The sequence below is a fragment of the Nycticebus coucang genome, chromosome 6, assembly GCF_027406575.1.
Source record: "Nycticebus coucang isolate mNycCou1 chromosome 6, mNycCou1.pri, whole genome shotgun sequence".
NCBI lineage: Eukaryota > Metazoa > Chordata > Mammalia > Primates > Lorisidae > Nycticebus > Nycticebus coucang.
The window spans coordinates 2,492,928-2,514,163 of record NC_069785.1 but is presented as its reverse complement, the minus strand read 5'-3'; the positions used below and the strand labels follow the sequence as shown (position 1 = coordinate 2,514,163).

Here is a 21,236-nt window from a genome sequence, read left to right as displayed (position 1 = left end):
TGGGAGGCTGTGGCAAGAGGATCACTTGAGCCCAAGAGACAGAGGTTGCTGAGAGCTGTAACTCCAGACCACTCTACCCTGGGTAACAAAGTGAGATTCTCCCTCAAAAAAACAAAACAACTTCTCACAAATGGAAATCTTGTGAATTGTTATGGAACGTTTGTATACCCTCAAAATCCGTATGTTGAAGCCCTAACTCCAGGTGATAATATTTGGAGGAGGGGCCCTTCAAAGATAATTATTAAGAGGATAAGATGAGGGCATGAGGGTGGGGGCCCTGCTCCCATAATGGGGCTAATGTGTTTTTGTTTTTTTTTTGAGACAGAGTCTCATTCTGTCACTTCTGGGTAGGGTGCTGAGGCATCATAGCTCACAGCAACCTCGAACTCCTAGGCTCAAGTGATCCTCTTGTCTCAGCCCCCTGAGTAGTTAGGACTATAGGTGCCTGCAACACTTGGCTAGTTTTCTATTTTTAGTAGAGATGGGATCTTACTCTTGCTTAGGCTGTTTTTGAACTCCTGAGCTCAGGCAATCTACTCACTTCAGCCTCCCAGCATGTTAGGATTTTGGATTTTGGGAGTACAGTTTATATAGAGGACTTAAACATCATATAAAGATTAATTCTTTACTGGTTTATCACTGTGCCACTTAAATTCTTCCATACTAAAAACGTGCGCAGTAAAAACAGCTAGTCAGAGGACCATATACAAGTTGAGCAGTTCTTCTGAAATGTGTGGGATCAGAAGTGATTTGGATTTTGGGAGTATTTATATCATACCTACTGGTTAAGCATCCTGCCTAATCCAGAAATCTGCAATCCAGAATGCTCCAATGAGCGTTTCCTTTGAGCAACATGTTGGCACTCAGTAAATTTCAGAGTCTGAAAGATTTTGGATTTTCAAAAATTAAGGATGCTCAACCTGTACTATATGATTCTATTTACATGAAATGTCGAGAATAGGCAATTCCATATCTGAAAGGGGATTCATGTAGACTCTGGGGGACAAAAGGGAACTGTGGGGGTGATGGGTAAGAAGTGAAGAGCTTCTTTATGGAAGAAAACGTCTGAAATGAAAATGTCTGAAATTGATTGTGGTGGTGGCCACACAGCTCTGAAGATACTAACCGCCACTAGACTATATACTTCATGTCAATGAATTACATGATATATGCGTATCTCAGTAAAGCCATTAAAAAATTCTTATTTTTAGGCTTGGTGCCTGTGGCTCAAGCTGCTAGGGTGCCAGCCACATACACCTGAGCTAGCGGGTTCGAGTCCAGCCTAGGCCCAACAAACGACGACAGCTGCAACCAAAAAATAGCCGGGTGCTGTGGTGGGTGCCTGTAGTCCCAGCTACTTGGGAGGCGGAGGCAGGAGACTCGCTTAAGCCCAGGAGTTGGAGGTTGCTGTGAGCTGTGTGACGCCATGGCACTCTACCAAGGGTGATAAAGTGAGACTCTGTCTCTCAAAAAAAAAAAATTCTTATTTTTAAATACACTGAATATATTTTGAGGTGGAAGAATCATTTGCTATTGAATTAGAATCCATTAATTTGTTTCTAGTTTCTGAGATTTTGAAATTTTACTAAGGTGAAATCCCAAAAGATGAGGATGTTTTAATATAACCACTCCCCAGATGCAAATGAATTACCTGTAGTTCTTGGTATAGTCTTTTTAGCTCCACGGCTGCTGGTCCTGTCAACTTGCCATTGTAAGACTGGAACCCATTCAGTTTTCCTTTCTTTAAATCTTCCAACTGCTGACTCAGCTGATCCACTCTTAAAATTGCAGTCTGCACTTCCTGCTTCTTCTCCTGGAACATGGCACTGAACCGCTCTATTTCAGCAGCTGTAATTATGCATCAAAACAGAAAAACATCATTTAGTTGATATTTGTTTTCACTTCTATACCCTGAACTCAACTCTAGTATCGTCTAGTGCCAGACCTTGAATAAAATTATGATACACATAACCCAAAACCCACGACTGACTGCACACAGCCAATGACCATATTTGCGTTAATACTGAACATTCCTTAGAGCAATGAGTCTGAAAACCAGCTTGGTCAAGCCACTTCAGAACCTAATACACCCACAGAACAAAGGCTTTGTGACGAGTGAGTCAGCCACACTGGTCTTGTAGTGGGTTACTACAAGTGTTTTGAGACAGACTGTGTTATGGTCTGTTATTTCATTTCTAAGAAACAGAGTCGACAGTGTCCTTTCTGATTTACCCCTGCAAGTTTCAACTTGCTCAGTTTAACAGGGTTGCTAAGGACTTCATTTGCTTCCATCTGCAGGATTTTGTATTTCTTGATTTTTGTGAATCTCAAAACTTTTGTAATGACCTACGTACCTCACTGTGACGCAGCCTGAACTCACAAATAAAGTTGGAGTACATGCAGAAATAAAAGGATGGCTTTTATGTATGGCTCATCTTAATGCACAGATACCATTTAAGTAGTTTAGGAAAGCAGACCCTTCTAATGAGTGAGCTTCGGAGCACCTGCCCCCACTGCAGAGGGCTACAAGAGACCTTTCCAAACTGCTTAACCTAACAAACTCTTTCTTTCAGTTGCAGATAACAAAGCAAAGCTTTATTTAGCATAGCTGCTATATAAAGAAGAAACTGGACTATGTTTCACTTGCTCTGGGTCTGGTCAGAGTGGGTGCCGGAGGCCACGGACACGTACACAGATTGCCATTCATGATTTTGCTGTAGTCAACTTGTCCTCTCATGGCACGGATTTTCTTCAGCTTGTTTTCCTGGGCTTCAACTCGTTCTTTCAATTTCTGAAGCTTTTCATTTTCAGAAATACATTGCTGTTGACGGCGCTCCTGTTGCTTTAGAAAATGTAAACGCTGTTCCTGACAAAAGAAGGAAAAACCAAACACTGAAAAATCAAAACTTATGATTACTTTTGCACACTAAAAAGAAAAATCTGAATGTATTCCATAGTATCATCAATCTTAACAAATACTAAAGAAACACTAGAGGAATCTCGCACACATCAGACCACACAAAATTGAAATTACTGGACATATATGAGACGGTAAAGTCGGGAGATTTTCAAAAGAGGATTTTACTATGCACACTGGTCTATACCATTCGGTTAACATAAGAGCTTCTGCAGAAAGCCTTACAGTATGAGGACGTGCACTGACACAACCCCGTCTTCACTCTCACAGCTGTGGAGTCCCTGCTAGCCTGAGGTTCCTGCTGTCAGTAACACGTTTCCTGCTGCTACAAAGTGGCTTCTAAGAATCTCTTATTTAACTTCCTAAAGGAAATAAGAAATGACCAGCAGAGGATTTTACACTGAAAAGAGACAAAGTGGTCAGTAAGGAGATAAACCTCCATTTGCTAAGGGACAGGAACAACTAAAAGTGTTTCCTTTCTTCAGGATTAGTTTCTTCAAAAATAATGAAACATTTTATGGTCAACAATAAATAATTCAAACAATTCAAAAATAAGAATATATGCAAAACTCTTCAACATTTTTTTTTCCTATAATGTAATAACATACCTTAAGGATAACAGTCAACATTAAATATTCATGGTCCCATATGTATGCATAAAATATACCTAAATAAGGAGAGGTTTAAGGTATGATTATGCAGGCATTACATACTACATTCTAATGTAAGGAAATATGTCCTTAAATAATTAAAATTTAGCATTAACTTGTGACTTACATTGCTGAAAATATCTATCAAAATGTTTTTAACAATAATACTATTGGATTAATATTTGGGAAAAAAGCAGTATCAGAAAATTTTACAATTATATAATATTATGGATATTTCATCTTAGAAATCTTATTAATGGTATAAATGCTTCCTCATTTATTTAACTTTTCATAATTTTTAGTTTTGTAAATCCAATAAACTTTTTATAAATCCGATTTATATTATTATTTATGTGACAGCAGATAGTACAATGAACTATATAGTCATTCAATAAATAAAAAAATTGGATTAGACATTTGATTATTAAGGAAATATCTCTACAAAAGAAACCAATAAGAACCTAGCTGGTAATGTTTAAAGATTCTCTTTAAAGCAGTTTCAGAACATCTTAAGATGATTTACCACATGAATCATTTCCAGCAGGCATGGTTAATAGGTCTGATTTTTCAATCAAATGTGACTACACCATTATTTAGAAAAATCCCCAGAGTTTCAACAGCAAATGTCAAACAGTGTATATAATGAGCACTATCTATGCCCTGCACTGTAATACACCAACTAAGTTCAGCATGGAGGGCACATCAGGAAGCCCTGTTACCCAGCCGTCATTGCCCTCAGGGCCCCTGACCAACATTTTCATGATGGATTGCTGGTTTCATCTAAACCAGTGGTTCTCAACCTTCCTAATGTCGCGGCCCATTAATACAGTTCCTATGGGTCACAACCCACACGTTGAGAAACGCTATTACCAACTACACAGCTAAGAACACATCAGAGGGAAAAGGAGGTAACAGAAAGTATCCTCTCTTTCCAAATTTTGCCTATGATTTGGATAATGTCAGCCATTTCCTTTTTTGGGGCACTTGTTGTGCTTGTCAGGAGTCAGATGTTCTTGCTCTGATACCACCTCAGAGCAACCATCTCACTCTGATACCACTTTCCAGAAGTGAGAGTATGCACAGGTATTTAATAAAGAGAGAACAATGTGTTTAGCACTCCCATGGCATGGTCCTATTTTACAGGCGTCACCTGTGAATGTGGTAACACCAATCTAAAATGATGGTTGAAGAAGATACCTTTTGAACAATGTTTCTCGACCTCTCCTTTGAGAGCTTACCTTGGCAACCAACATCTGTTGCTGATTTTCAATTTGTTGTTGCTGCCTCGCTGCCATATCTTGGAGTTCTGACAGGGTGAGTTCAACACGTGGATTCCCAACCTACAGAGAGCAGAAACACTCACATTGGAATGTATGTTCACCCACATAATTGTCTTTCTCTAGCGTTAAAACTCATATACATTAAGATTTTAGATAGATTACCTAGAGATTAGGAGAATACAAATTAGTTTATCTTCTGATAAGAACTTTTCCTGTTAATGTTTTTATTAATTGTTTAATGTTTTATTAACTATAAATAACAGTTTTTCTAATGTATAAACACCTGATACTATATTTAGAAGAGATTCAACTTTAAACAAACCTTTGGTGGGAGGAGAGAGGGCATATGGTGGGATCTTGCCTAACATGTACAACGCAAGGGTACACTTCAAAATAACTAAGAGAAAATTATGTCGACCCCCAAAAATAACTGAGGTGATGGTTATGTTAATCAGTTTGATTTAAGCATTCCACATTGTATAACAAATCATCACACTGTACCTCATAAATGTATAGTTATGATTTAGTAAAGGATTAAATGAAAAAAACCCCAAAAACCAAACCTTTGCGAATATGCATTATCACAATCCTCCTTTTGGAATGGCAATTTAGTAGGTGCAGCTGAGTAAATGGAGCTGTCAAATGCTTTATGATACACAACAAAAAATGTGCAAATGACACCTAAGGACAAATATCATCTCATTGTCACATGGTCTGAAGAAACTGAAATACGTAATGATTCTAAAATACAAATACTTCATTAAAAATTCCTTACGTGTAGCCTCTGTGAAGACCTGACCCATCATATGACAGAATCGTGTGAAATAGATACCAAAAGGGAATGCCTCAAGGAGTGCAACTGGCTGTGCCCCCTTCCCTGTCAATGATGCCCTAAAACTAAGTACTTTACATGTATGAACCATTTAAAGCCTGAGAATGATCAATAAGGTAGTTACTACTCTATTCCCACTTTACAAACAAGAAAGCAAGTCTAGGGCAGACAGCTTGTGTGAGGCAGAGACAGAGTCTATGTTCTTGGTCATTTTGGGCAACCCACGCTGCACACGCAGGATCATGCGCACTGTGCTTCCGCTCTCCAGAACAAGTCTGCCCTGTTGGAAGAGGCACCCCACTTAATGGGAGGAGCTAGGGGAGCAGAGCTCCAGACCTCTCCATCCTCTCCACGGAAGCTGCACAGTCTCCCTCAGACCTCCACACTCTTTCTAAAGCTACACACCTGCAGGACCTGTTTGTTACTGTCCACCACCCTTAACACCTCTTGTAACCTTTTTGTTTGAGACAGAGTCTCACTATGTCACCCTCAGTAGATTGCCATGGCATCACAGCTCATAGCAACCTAACTCTTGGGCTTAAGCGATTCTCTTGCCTCAGCCTCCCAAGCAGCTGGGACTACAGGTGTCCGCCACAACGCCTGGCTTTTTTTTTTTTACGCCTCGCTTTTTTTGTTGTTGCAGTTGTCATCGTTGTTTAGCTGGCCCGGGCCAGTTTGAACCCTCCAGCCTAGGTGTATGTGGTCAGCGTCCTAGCCACTGAGCTACAGGTGCTGCCTCTTGTAACTTTCAATAGTCAGTTTCTCTCTCTGCCAAATTTTATGGTGTTCAAGTATATTCTTGACTCTTGAAAATTAGAACTTGTTCAACAGTCTTAACTGAAACCCCTATTCTATTTATCTAACCTGGAGCAAGCCTCTTTATTTTTGTGCCTTGTTCTAATTTCACTACACTTTTTACACAATAGTGACTTACTGGTTTATACACCTATCTCTGAACACACCCTTTCATTCTCTATGGAATCTGTAAGAAGACTTCACATAGCTTCCACCAAACTTTTATTATTTTTGGTCTGTCTGCAATTAAAATAATGAGATAGAATTGTTTTAAAAATAATACAGAGGAATTCTAAGCTTGGGTGGTAGTCATTTGAATGCTCCCTCAATAATTTATTAAACTGTATGGTTTTATACGTTCATCTGTATATATATTTCAAATTAAAAAAGAAATAATTAGACCAAAAGTCTAGTACCCTATCTTGTAATTTAATAATAACAATAACATTTTTTTTTGAGACAAAGTATCACTCTGTTGCCCCAACTAGAGTGCTGTGGCACTATTACAGCTTACAGCAACCTCAAACTCCAGTGATCCTCTTGCCTTAGCCTCCCAAATAGCTGGGACTATAGATGCCTGCCACAACTGGCTAATTTTTCTTTTCTTTTTTTGTTTTTGAGACAGAGTCTCACTTTGTCACCCTCGGTAGAGTGCTGTGGCATCACAGCTCACAGCAACCTCCAACTCTTGGGCTCAAGCAATCCTCTTCCCTCAGCCTTCTAACTAGCTAGCACTACAAGCACCCACAATGCCCAGCTATTTTTAGAGATGGGGTCTCAATCTTGTCCAGGCTAGTCTCTAACCTGTGAGCTCAGGGTAATCCACTTGCCTCAGCCTTCCAGAAGGTGCTAAGATTACAGGCATGAACCACCGTGCCTGGCTAATTTTTCTCTTTTAGTAGAGACAGGGTTTTGTTCTTGATCAGGCTTATTTTGAACTCCTGAGCTCAAAGGATCCTCCTGCCTTGGCCTCCCAGACCGGTAGGATTACAAGCATGAGCCACTGTGCCCAGCTGTAATGTCACTTTAAAAATGACAAACATCAGGTGGCGCCTGTGGCTCAGTGAGTAGGGTGATGGACCCATATACTGAGGGTGGCGGGTTCGAACCCAACCTTGGCCAAACTGCAACAAAAAAAAATAGCCAGGCATTGTGGCAGGTGCCTGTAGTCCCAGCTACTTGGGAGACTGAGGCAAGAGAATCACCTAAGCCCAAGAGCTGGAGGTTGCTGTGAGCTGTGATGTCACAGCACTCTACAGAGGGTGACAAAGTGAGACTCTGTCTCAAATAAATGAATAAATAAATAAATAAATAAAAGAAAAGAAAAATGACAAACATCCCTAAAACAAAACTCTGGCAAAATAATTAAGATAAAGCCTATTTGTGGTCACATAAAATTCTACAATAGGAAATAATTCCTCTTTTCTTCTATCTTTTCTTTTTTTTTTTTTTTTTTAAATATTTATTTATTTTTTTTTGTGGTTTTTGGCTGGGGCTGGGTTTGAACCCACCACCTCCGGCATATGAGACTGGCGCCCTACTCCTTGAGCCACAGGCGCCGCCCTTTTCTTCTATCTTTTCAAGGTTATAAATTTTCAAATTTGGTGAGTAGTTTTACTTTCCTATTTAGCAAACAAAAATAGGCAATGATTATATTAAGATACATTATAAACACGTATGCTTATTTTTATCACAAAAAATTTTCAGTAAAGGCCACACCTGTGGCTCAAAGGGGTAGGGCGCCAGCCCCATATGCCGGAGGTGGTGGGTTCAAACCCAGCCCAGGCCAAAAAAAAAAATTTTTTTTCAGTAAAATCAAGCTTGTCTAATATCTCATTATTTTCTGGAGTCAGAATATTTCATATTCCAACAATTACTAAGTCTCACAAATTAATAAGATCCAATTAGATACCTAAAATATATTCCAGCTCCCTACCCTCTGCAATAACATCCCACTATGCTATTTTAGTCTAGAAATGTGAATTATTCTTATGATTAAAATTTAGCCGTGTCAATTCAGTTCAATTCAGCACACATTTACATCTAAGGAAAAATGACAGAAAAATTAGGTCTAGAAAGACCAGCAAGAAAACAGGGCTATCCAGGTGCACAAGTAACACTAACAGAAAATTCATTCCATGCTACATGAGAACTACAAGCAAACACTGTGGGAACTGCTCTAATTTTCAACAGCAGACACCAGGAACTACACTCCTGATAACATCTAAAAAGCAAGATAAAACACAACAACATGTTTTTAAAAGCACTGCTGAGCTAGTACCACAGAAAGTAATCTACAGGGACCACAAATAAAGAGAAAGCACAAACCTTGGGCTATACAGGAACAACAAAGCTGGTTTTTGCCCTGAATGCTTTTGCCCACTTGGTTGCTTGCTTCCGCAGCTGCTGAAGTCTGGAATTAGGATGGAAAGACTCAGGCCCATCCTAATGCAGACAGTTCAAAAGGAGATGCCCATATTCTTCCAGTACCCCAAAGATCCTACCTATCTCAGTGTACAAATGAATAAAAAATACACCCCCACACATACACACAGGAGAGCACAGTAGGGAAACCTACCTTTCCTTGTCACGGTGCTGAACAGAAGGGACCCCTAAGATTGCATAACCACTAGACAGCCCTCACACAAGCTTCACGATCAACAAAGGACAGTGGAGAGTGGGTTTCTTTTACCCAGTTACTGACTAAAGCAAATGCAAAGTTCTCAGAAAAATCCTGCCTTTATCCATGCCTCAAAGAATGCTCCTAAGTAGAGCTCCAAGGAAAACACACAGTTTATTCAAAAAGCAAAACATACGATAATAATCAAGACACTAGGATTAAAATCCAGCAGAAGCAATATGTTCACAGATAGAGAAATTATTAGTTTTAGAATATAAAATGACTATGTTTAGTGTGTCTAAAATATCTGCAAAGATCAATAAAGATTTGATAAAGAACTAAAACTTACAGAACTTAAATTCTAATGCATTTTAAAATAGCTTTATTGAAGTATAATTGACATATAATAAGCTGCACATACCTAAAGTATACAGGTCAGGCACAGTGGCTCACATCTATAATCCCAGAACTTTGGGAGAATGAAGGAGGATCATTTCAGGGTGGGAGTTTGAGACCAGCCAGGAAAACATAGAAAAACCCAATCTTTAAAAAAATTCATACCTGTTTCTGCCCAAAGTGGAGGATTACTTAATTCTAATCTCATTAAATCCGAAAACCCCACTAAATGACAGTAAAGGAATTTTCACCATCAAGAAATATAAAATTGGGCGGCGCCTGTGGCTCAGTCGGTAAGGCGGCGGCCCCATATACCAAGGGTGACGGGTTCAAACCTGGCCCCGGGCCAAATACAAAAAAATAGCCAGGCGTTGTGGCAGGTGCCTGTAGTCCCAGCTACTCGGGAGGCTGAGGCAAGAGAATCGCTTAAGCCCAGGAGTTGGAGGTTGCTGTGAGCTGTGTGAGGCCACGGCACTCTACCGAGGGCCATAAAGTGAGACTGTCTCTACAAAAAAAAAAAGAAATAGAAATATAAAATTGGCGGCTTGGCGCCCGTAGCACAGTGGTTACAGTGCCAGTCACATACACCGAGGCTAGTGGGTTTGAACATGGTCCAGACCAGCTAAAATAATAATAAGAACTGCAACAAAAAACAGCCCAAGGTTGTGGTGGTACCTATAGCCCCAGCTACTTGGGAGGCTAAGACAAGAGAATCGCTTAAGCCCAGGAGTTGGAGGTTGCTGTGAGCTGTGATGCCAACAGTGCTCTACCGAAGGCGACATAGTGAAACTGTCTGAAAAAATAAAATAAAATAAAATCACAAAAGCAGGACTAATAAGAGCAGAGACAATAAAAATGTTTTGGCATGGGCACAGTAGCTCATACTTGTAATCCTAGCACTCTGGAAGGCCGAAGCAGGGGCATATCCCTTGAGATCAGGAGTTAGAGGCCAGCCTGAGCAAGAGCAAGACCCTGTCTCTACCAAAAATAGAAAAAATTAGCTGGACGTGGTGGTAGATGCCTATAAGTCCCAGCTACTCCAGAGGCTTAGACAGCAGGATCGCTTGTGCCCAGGAATTTGAGGTTGTTGTGAACTATGATGCCATTGCACCCTAGCCAGGATGACAGAGCAAGACTGTCTGAAAACAAAAAGAAGTTTGGAAGCTGTCAAGAGAATGAATGAGAAGTAGCTGACCTAGTATATCTGAGACAAACCTCAAGTCAGAGAGATGAAACTGGATACAGTTACATCACAGAATCTTCAAACTTTCAGGAACTGGCAATCCCATGTATCATTGGAAACAGGAAAATATGTAGAGCACTAAAAAAAGGGCAGATTGAGTTAAAGATATTAGGTACAGTTGAGTCTTAATATGGGGGAAAACAGGAGGACTGAGTGGCTATATAAATAAAGCCTGCTTCCAAAAAGAAACCCTCATGTTTAAGGTCGATTGAATTGACAAGGTGCAATGGCAATTAAGAGAGGGAAAGAACAGGTTTTTAACCAGATGGTTGCTGGGATAACTGGATATCCACATGTAAAAGAATGAATTTTAATCCCTACTTCATACCATACACAAAAATTAACTCCAAAAGGATAACTGAACTAAATGTAAGAGCTACAACTATAAAGTTCTTAGAAGAAAACACAGGAAGCAAGATCAATTGACCTTAACAATTTACTGGATACATGAGACTAAAAGCAGAAACTGACTCAGAGTTTAAGCCCGGTTGGCTAAGAAAACAGGAAAGTACTAGGACTAAGTGGGATGTGCCTTTTCCTTTTGCTGATTTGGCTCTTAATCCCTTCATTAGAGTAAATAATAGCCATGAAAATGACTATAGGCTGAATTCTTCAAGTCCTTCTAGCAAATCATGGAACGTGGGAGTGGTCTTGGGAACCTTAAAACCAGCATATATAATGAGAATACACCAATTTGCCTTTATAGCACAAAATCAAACCAGCACACAGATTAACCTGACTCATTGACCTGCAATTTTCAGGGAGAACTTCCCCAGCCTCTTATCTCAGCAGCTGCTAATAGGCATGAATCATACCAACTCAGTATCCTGCCCTTCCCTCATAGCTGCTGTTTCATCTGTTCTTAGTTGTCGCAGCCCACAAGGCACAAGTTTTAGTATGCCATTATCCTATAACCAAAACACACACAGGAATGTTTTTCAGGAAGATGTTTTTTTGGGGGGTTTGTGTGTCACTTGTGAGAATGTTGTACCAAGGGAAAAGATGTTTTTAACATTTCAGTAACTTACAAATGCATGTAAAATTGCTTTGTAGACAATAAAGTGCTTTACAAGGTTATAGATTAGTAGGCTTAAAAGGCAGGCACGTATGCCATAAAATACAGTAACATCTTTGATAGATTGCTTCCAGCACAAAGCTATTTCTCTAAAGTAGGTCTCGGACCTTTCTCTAATTACAAACTCAGAGACAGGATGTAAACACATTTTTAATTTTGGTTTCAGGTTTCAGTTTTGTTGATCTTAAAATGTATACATTATCTCTGTGTTAACAACCTCATCAAGGAAAAGATCACGGACTCAACATATTGAAAATGTGTCTGTCCACTTCATGGGTCTACACTGTTGGAATCCTTTCTTTGAGTCCCTTCTGTACCTCATGTATACACACAAACTCCACTTCTATATACTGACTACTCAGTATATTTATTTCATTTTCCCTGAAGTTTATAACTCAAGAAGATCTTCAATATTCTGTTGTACAAGTAAGGTATAAATGCTTGCTATAGTGTGTGCCTGTGATCTAGAGGTTCCCTCACCTGGCAGGGTGACATAATTATATGCAGAGTTCTCTAGGCCTCACCTCAGATTTACTAAATCAAAATTTCTACTAATGGGGTTTGTGCCTCTATTTCTTTCTTTTCTTTCTTTTTAGAGACAGAGTCTCACTTTGTCACCCTCAGTAGAGTGCTGTGGCATCACAACTCACAGTAACCTTCAACTCTTGGGCTTAGGTGATTCTCTTGCCTCAGCCTCCCGAGAAGCTGGGACTACAGGCGCCCGCCACAATGCCCAGCTATTGTTTTATTGCAGTTTGGCTGGGGCCGGGTTCAAACCTGCCACCTTTGGTATACGGGGCTGGCGCCCTACTCACTGAGCCACAGGTACCACCCAGTGCCTCTATTTCTTTCTTTCTTTTTTTTTTTTAGAGACAGTCTCACTTTGTCGCCCTCAGTAGCGTGCTGTGCCATCACAGCTCACAGCAACCTCCAGCTCCTGGGCTTAGGTGATTCTCTTGCCTCAGCCTCCCGAGAAGCTGGGACTACAGGCGCCCGCCACAACGCCCGGCTATTTTTTGGTTGCAGTTTGTCAGGGGCTGGGTTTGAACCCGCCACCCTTGGTATATGGGGCTGGCACCCTACTCAGTGAGCCACAGGCGCCACCCATGTGCCTCTATTTCTTAAGACTTCCTGAAGCAGGTATGCCTGGGAGAATTCTCTTGAAGCTCTAGATTTAGAGTGGACAAGTATGTCAGAGGCAAGAGTAAGGAGAGGATCTGTGATCGGGTGAAGTGGCTTCTGCCTGTAATTCTAGCACTTTGGGAGGCAAGGCAGGAGGAATGCAGAGTGAGACCTTGTCTCTACTAAAAATGGAAAAATTAGCCAGGCAGGGTGGTGGGCACCTATAGTCCCAGATACTTGGGAGGCTGAGGCAAGAGGATCACTTGAGTCCAGGAGTTTTGAGGCTGTAGTGAGTAAGATGACAGAGCAAGACTCTGTCCCTTAAAAAAAGAGAGATTGAGGGCGGCGCCTGTGGCTCAGTCGGTAGGGCGCCGGCCCCATATACCGAGGGTGGTGGGTTCAAACCTGACCCTGGCTGAACTGCAACCAAAAAAAAAAAAAAAAAAAAAAAGAGAGATTGAAAGAGAGGGGGGGATTTGTGGAATGATCTTTAGGTGCAGGGGCTCACGCCTATAATCCCAGCACTTTGGGAGCTGAGGCGGGAGGACTGCTTGAGCTCAGGAGTTTAAGACCAGCCTGAACAAGAGTGAGACCCTATCTCTACTAAGAATAAAAAAATTAGCCAGGCATGTGGCACAAATTTGTAGTCCCAGCTACTTGGGAGGCTGAGACAGGAGGACCCCTTGAGCCCAGGAGTTTGAGGTTGCTGCGAACTACAATACCACAGCACTCAACCCAGGGGGATAAAGTGAAACTCTGTCTCAAAAAAACAAAAATTCTAACCCAAACTCATGAGTTTCTAGAAAAAGTTAAAAACATTCCATTTAGGGCGGCGCCTGTGGCTCAAGGAGTAGGGCACCAGTCCCATATGCCAGAGGTGGCAGGTTCAAACCCAGCCCTGGCCAAAAGAAAAAAAAAAAAACAACATTCCATTTGATTCCCACTTACCCCATTTTCAGTGCGTTTTTCTCCAGGTACATTTATAATATTTCTCTGAGTTCGTTGCTCTTGGGTTTGACGGCCAACTAAAGAAACAAAACAAGCAAACTTAGCAGAAATCATACCCATTTATTCATTTATTCAAGTATTTATTGAAAACAAATGTAAAATACCACACTGAGAAATCTAAGACCTGGTACTATTGAAAAAAAGGTTTACAACCAATCTTTTGTATGCAAAGATTTTTTAACTGAGGGTACAAACAACCAGGTCAAAGTATTTGATTTTGTTAAGTAGAGTCCCTCTTGTAGTTAAATGCAAAGATATTTGAATGAAATATTTTCTTTTCACATTCTGCCTCAGAACTGTGAAACTGACTTGCTATCCAAAGGCTTTTTATTTTATTTATTTTGAGACAGAGTCTCAAGCTATTGCCCTGTATAGAGTGCTATGGCATCACAGCTAGCAGCAACCTCAAACTTTTGGGCTTAAGCGATTCTCTTGCCTCAGCCTCCCAAGTAATTGGGACTATAGGCACCTGCCACAACACCTGGCTATTTTTTTGTTGCAGTTGTCGTTGTTGTTTTAGCTGGCCTGGGCCGGGTTCGAACCCGCCAGCCTCGGTGTATGTGGCTGGTGCCCTACCCACTGAGCTATGGGTGCTGCGCCTGTCCAAAGGCTTTTAACACTTAAAAAAAGGTAGATATGATAAGATTTATAATCACCCTGTATATTTTAACACAAAGAGAAAATTGTTTTTGTTTTTATTTTTTTTTATATATATATTTTTGTAGAGACAGAGTTTCACTTTATTGCCCTCGGTAGAGTGCTGTGGCATCACACAGCTCACAGCAACCTCCAACTCCTGGGTTTAGGCGATTCTCCTGCCTCAGCCTCCCGAGTAGCTGGGACCACAGGCACCCGCCACAACGCCCGGCTATTTTTTTGTTGCAGTTTGGCCGGGGCGGGTATGAACCCGCCACCCTTGGTATATGGGGCCAGCGCCCTGCTCACTGAGCCACAGGCGCCGCCCGAGAAAATTGTTTTTAAAAAGGCTTTCACATTTTAGAAGAGACAAGTTAGAACTGATTACCCAGTATTGAAAAAATGTGATGCAAAAAAAAAAAAATCAATCTTTATTTTATTATTAATATTATTTTTGGAGACAGAGTCTCACTTTATCACCCTTGGTAGAGAGCTGTGGTGTCACAGCTCACAGCAACCTCCAGCTCTTGGGCTAGACAATTCTCTTGCCTCAGCCTCCCCAGTAGCTGGGAGTATAGGTACCCGCTACAATGCTCAGCTCTTTTTTGTTGCAGTTTGGCTGGGTTTGAACCCGCCACCCTTGGTATATGGGGCCAGTGCCCTCCTCACTGAGCCACAGGCACCGCCCCCCCAATCAATCTTTACTAACAAGGTTAAAACTAAGATGTGACACCACCTCAAAATTGGCAGCATCCATTCCTGTATTTTGTAAAAATTATAATGTTAAAAGAGCATCACATTTAAACTGGAGAAATCCTATGTCCTGTCATAATTTCTAAATAAAATATAGTGAGATGAACTCTGTAGCAGGTTACACAACTCTGCAAGGTGCTGTGTGCCTGCTTCTGCTTCAGCCCCTGCCTGCTCTCACTTGATGCTGTTTTGGGAATTATCCCACCTCAGAGCTTACTTTACTCTGCCAGAATACATGACTTCAAAGGGTTGTGAACCTAATGGGTTTTAAAAAAATAAAAATAAGATAAAAGTATGTTTTTTGTATTTCTTTCCTACTACGTTAAAAATTTGAAAAAAAAATTATATTATGAAAGTGTTGCTTCACCTTAAACCATGCATTCTATAGGAGGTTGACACTGCTGCCTCCACGGGGACAAAAATTGATTTTTAGGGGGTAAAAAAAATTACTTTTATGTATAAAGCAAAGATATATAGATATATAGACACTGCTGCCTCCATGGGGACAAAAATTGATTTTTAGGGGGTAAAAAAATTACTCTTTTATGTATAAAGCAAAGATATACATATATATAAAGATATGCAGTATATCGGATGCAGAGAGAATGAGACACGAATAATAAAATGTCCCACAAAGTCCCCCTAAGGGGGTGATGACAAAAGGGCTGATGAAACTTACAGTGTCTATCAGTTTACAGGGTAAATTCTTGGTTACTCTTAGCATTTTTAAGGAGTACTCAGGTTAATTTAATATTCTTCAACTGCTACCTCTTCCAAACAACAGACCATTCGAAATTAGAATAGTCTAAACACAAACATTAACAGTTACATACCTATGGGCTGAGTCATTTGTTTTCACATTTCCCTCACTCCCCACACTGCTATGTGTAGAGAGCTATGGGGCTGTCTATATAAAATTATACCAAATGCCACCTAATTTTTGATGGTTAAAAAAAAAAGATAATCTGGCATTTCAGAGTCAAAAAATAATAAATAATAAACTAACATTTAGTGAGCATGTACTATGTGCCAAGCCCCTCTAAGCACTTCCATCCCATTAACACTGCAGCTGAGGAAAGCAGCGCAGGGAGTGACGTCACCTTTGGAGCGCCACTCTAAGTCCACAGCAGGTCCAACTCACAACTCCATCACACTACTTCCAGGTGCTGGTTACTTGATCTTCCCTGAGTTTCTTTGCTGCTATAAGCATCTGCTTCCCTGAGTGCCAAAGGGGGACTGAAGCAATGTCCTCTACTCCCTTTCAGCTGCCAAACAGAGAACTCTCACACTTTCAGTTGAAGGATGCCTTTTACTTCACCCTGTAATGCCCTGTACACAAATAACAGTGTGATCCCCTTTAAATAATATCAATTGGTCACAAATGCATTGCTCTGAGCAAGAAACAAGTCTTGGGCTCTAAACTCTGGCTTCTCAGAATATAAATAAGCTAAAGAGAAGAATTCAGTGAGCAAAAGCAAAACAAAAGGGCGGCAGAGTACCCATGTGCGTGGTTCTTTCTTTCTTTCTTATTTTATTATTATTATTATTTTTTGAGATAGTCTTACTTTGTTGCCCTCAGTAGAGTGCCGTGGCGTCACACAGCTCACAGCAACCTCCAACTCCTGGGCTTAGGCGATTCTCTTGCCTCAGTCTCCCAATTAGCTGGGACTACAGGCGCCTGCAACAACGCTCAGCTATTTTTTTCTTGCAGTTTGGCCGGGGCCAGGTTTGAACCTGCCTCCCTCGGTATACGGGGCCAATGCCCTATCCACTGAGCCACAGGCACCGCCCTGTGCATGGTTCTTTATGCCACCTTTTTCTTTGCTCTGAAAGACACAGACAAGGAAAAGGGACAGAGGGGTAGAGCATGACAGTTGGAGCATTAGAAAGAGAATAAATGTGCCAGAAAGAATGTGGCTGGCTGGAATAGAGAGGGGGACAATGAGATTGAAGAGATGGAGTCACATTACTAGTGCCTTTAAAGCTAATCTGGGACTGCTGCACAGTGAAGCAGAACCTCTGACGAAAATTCTGAATAGTAATGAAAGTTGTATGATGGGGCGCCTGTAGCTCAGTGGTTAGGGTGCCAGCCACATGCTCTGGGACTGGTGGGTTTGAACCCCGCCCGGGCCTGCTAAACTAAAAAAGATAGTGGGCATTGTGGCGGGCAGTCCCAGCTACTCAGGAGGTTGAGGCAATTGAATCACTTGAGCCCAAGAGTTTGAGATTGCTGTAAGCTATGACGCCACAGCACTCTACCAAGGGTGAAAAAGTGAGACTCTGTCTCAATAAAAAAAGAAAAGAAAGTTAGTTGTGTGATGAATTTGGTTCTTCCAATCCTGACCAAACCTTCTGTCACTCCATACTCCACTTAGTCCCCTTGGAGTGTCCTTCACATTCTAATCCCCTCTTGGAATGCAATAGTACTGTGTCCTCTGCTCCCAACCCTACTCTTCCTCAAGCTCCACTCCAAGCCCCTTCTCATCTAGGGTTCTTCCCAGCATTGTGCTGTGCTCTGACCTCCTCTATACCACCACAAGTGCTCCTGTATCAATCAAATAGCCAGTGCTGTCACCTTCCTTATGACTAAACTTCTGTAAGGATCCCTAATATATTCCTAAACTTCATCAAGTGAGAAAAAAATAACCCCTCTCTCCAGGACATTAAGGCTTATGTATACATACTACATCCACAAAAGTAAGACTTTGCATTTAAGTATAAGTAGGTGAAGGAGGGCACAGTTATTTGGAGAGCTTAGGTAGAGTTAAAATAAATCCTTAGCATGAGAACAGCACTTAAACGTCAGCCAGTCTAGGCTTGGCACCTGTAGTTCACTGGTTATGGCCCCGGCCACATACATTGGGGCTGACGGGTTCAAATCCAGCCCGGGCCTGCTAAATAACAATGACAACTGCAACAAAAAATAGCCGGGCGTTGTGGAAGGCACCTGTACTCCCAGCTACTTGGGAAGCTGACGCAAGAGAATCACTTAAGCCCAAGAGTTGGAAGTTGCTGTGAGCTGTGATGCCACAGCACTCTACCCAAGGCAACACCTTGAGACTCTATCTCAAAAAAAAAAAAAAAAAGGTCAGCTAGTCTAACCCTCCTTCTCAGGGAGATTTTCCCCGAGAAAAGGTGCTTCTCTAAGGTAAAAGTGGATGAAGATCTGAGCCCAGATCCTTGGTGTTCAGGCTTCAGACGACCAGGACCAGTGGAATAAAACCAAGATGTAATGGTGTTCTAAGAGACAGCATTATAACTATATTTACAGCTATGATTCTAAAGCAGAAACTAGTTCATTTAAGAGGCAAAATTTCCTTTACAAAATACAAATAAAGGGAGATAATTTGCAATAAAGAAATATACTTTATGGGTGGCACCTGTGGCTCGAGGAGTAGGGCGCCAGCACCATATACCAGGGGTGGTGGGTTCCAGCCCGGCCCTGGCCAAAACTATAAAAAAAAAAAAAGAAGAAGAAGAGGATATACTTTTTACAAAAGGAAAAGGATATCCTTTTGTTTGAAATGTTTTTAAATAGAAGTAATATATAATCAGTTAAATAACAAGTTAAAGGTCTCTTAAATCTACAGCCTATATGTGTTCAGAAAAATCGGCTCCCTATTGTCTTTAAATTTTAATTAAAAAATAGGTAGTATATTCCCATGGTTCAAAATTCAAAAGGAACAAAACAGTACACAACTGACAACCCTCCCTCCCGTTCTGCAGCCAGTCCTCCTTTTCCTCAGGCTAACAAAAATCACTATTAATAGTTTCTTATATATCCTTCCAAAGACACATTATACATATACAAGAAGAAATACTTACCTAATTACTCTTTGGTCACTGTTACCCAAAAGACAGTGCAGAGAGCATGTTCTTTCCTACCTAATGTGTCTAGGAGATGGTTTATGTAAGGGCACAGAGTTTCTCCATTATTTATGGCTAGAGAGCGTTCCATCGTGTAGATGGACCAGAATGTACTTAGCCTGACTTGCTTGGTGGGTATTTAGGCTGTTCCTACCAGTAATGCTCAATGAACAAAATTATGTATATATCATTTTGTATATGTCAAAGAGCAGCTTTGGAATAAATTCTCAGTAGTGAAATTACTGGGTGAAAGGTTTTATATTTTTGTTAGTTTAACAGCTATTGCCAAACTGCAGCTGTAGAAGTTGCCAACTGACTCCCACGGCAATGCAGAAGAGTGCCTGTTTTTCAACATCCTTGTCAACACTGTGCTATTAAATGTTCTAATCTTTGCCAAGATGACAGGTAAAATATAGTATTTCAGTATTATCTCCCTGCATTTCTTTTATGAGAAGGCTAAACATCTTTTCAAATATCCTAGGGCCATGGATATTTCCTGTGAACTGAGCATGTATAAATTTTCTCATTATTCTACAAAGTTTTTTTTTCCCCTATCAATTTTTAGAAACTCTTTATACATGTACACATAAGCCTTCTGCAATATAAGCTACAAAAACTGTTTCCAAGATTATAATTTGCTTTTTGACTTTGCTTAAAACACTTATTGCCATGCAATCTTTTTTGTTTTCATTTTAAATAATTCATTTATTGGCCAGGTGCCTGTAATCCTTGCATTCTGGGAGGCCAAGGTGGGTGGACTGCTTAAGGTCAGTAGTTCAAGACCAGCCTGAGCAATGTGATACCTCATCCATACTAAAAATAGAAACATTAGCCAGATGTGGTGGTGCACACCTGTAGTCCCAGGAGTCTGAGGCAAGAGGATCTCTTAAGCCCCAAATTTTGAGGTTGCTGTGAGCTATGATGACGCTACAGCACTCTACCCAGAGTGTTGGAGTGAGACTCTGTCTCGAGAAATAAATAGATAAATAAATAATTCATTTATCTGTCTTGTCTTTTATGGTTTAGTGTTACACTTAGAAAGGCCTGTCCACTCTAAATATAAAAACATATATCATAGAAGTCCTTTTTTTTTTTTTTACTTTTTGCCCAGGCTAGAGTGCCATGGCCTCAGCCCACTCACAGCAACCTCTACCTCCTGGGCTCAAGTGATCCTCCTGCCTCAGTATTCCAAGTAGCTGGGATAATAGGAGTCCACCACACAACCTGGCTAAGTTTTCTATTTTTAGTAAAGATAGGGTCTTGCTCTTGCTCAGCCTGGTCTTAAACTTCTGACCTCAAGTAATCCTCCCACCTTGGACAGGATTACAGGTGTGACTCACTACATCCGGCCCCTAAAACTTTTTTCTAATCCTTCTTCAGTTTTATATATTTAAAAAATTTAGATACTTGACACATTGGGTGTTTATGAAAAATAATCCCTTTAAACAGAAAGTCCCTTTGTATGTGTGTATACATTATCTGATTGCCTGAGGGTCTTAAGAAGGAAGCAAGGCCTGGTGCCTAATTAGTGTAACAACTATAAACTGCAGAAACAGAAGTCAAAGAAACATGAGATACTAACTCTCCCTCTTACTACATGTGAATGAAGGGACATGAAAGTGGGAATAATTTATTTGAATAATTTTCCTATTTTTCCTAAATTAACGTTTATGGCAAAAACAAATACGGAAGTAAGCATTTATCTACCTTGCTCATTGCTCTCTGTTGGTGAGTCCTCATGTCGAAGAAAAAATTTCACTTCTTCCCTGCGTGGCCCCCACTTCTGCAGATGTTCATACATCATGTGATCAAAGGGTATGGGGCGCTCTAGGAAAAAGACCACATCTTATGACACTAAAAAAAGTCATTCCAACAAAAGTTAAAAAAAATTTAATAAATGTACACATATAAACATACATATCTAAATATTAGAATTCAAACATATTATTAAGTACTAAATTTTATCTTTAATAAATAAAAGCATGAATATGAATGAGAAATCATTTAGTCAACATATAAACACAGGAAGTATCCATAAAAGT

At 40.5% G+C, this 21,236-nt stretch overlaps 1 protein-coding gene across 4 annotated transcripts in view; it reads right to left on the bottom strand.

The window, feature by feature from the left end:
• Positions 1-21,236, bottom strand: part of PPP1R13B (protein phosphatase 1 regulatory subunit 13B) — a 98,760-nt gene that overhangs the window by 21,315 nt on the left and 56,209 nt on the right. For 2 of the 4 annotated variants that reach the window (XM_053593033.1, XM_053593035.1), the window contains exons 3-7: positions 20,902-21,021; positions 13,879-13,955; positions 4,806-4,907; positions 2,692-2,866; positions 1,652-1,848 (exon numbers count right to left, since the gene is read on the bottom strand). In XM_053593033.1, the coding sequence (XP_053449008.1) occupies positions 1,652-1,848; positions 2,692-2,866; positions 4,806-4,907; positions 13,879-13,955; positions 20,902-21,021 (671 nt within the window). Of the gene's footprint in view, positions 1-1,651; positions 1,849-2,691; positions 2,867-3,525; positions 3,585-4,805; positions 4,909-13,878; positions 13,956-20,901; positions 21,022-21,236 lie in introns of those variants that run through there. The other 2 variants (XM_053593036.1, XM_053593037.1) reach the window with 2 other exon arrangements.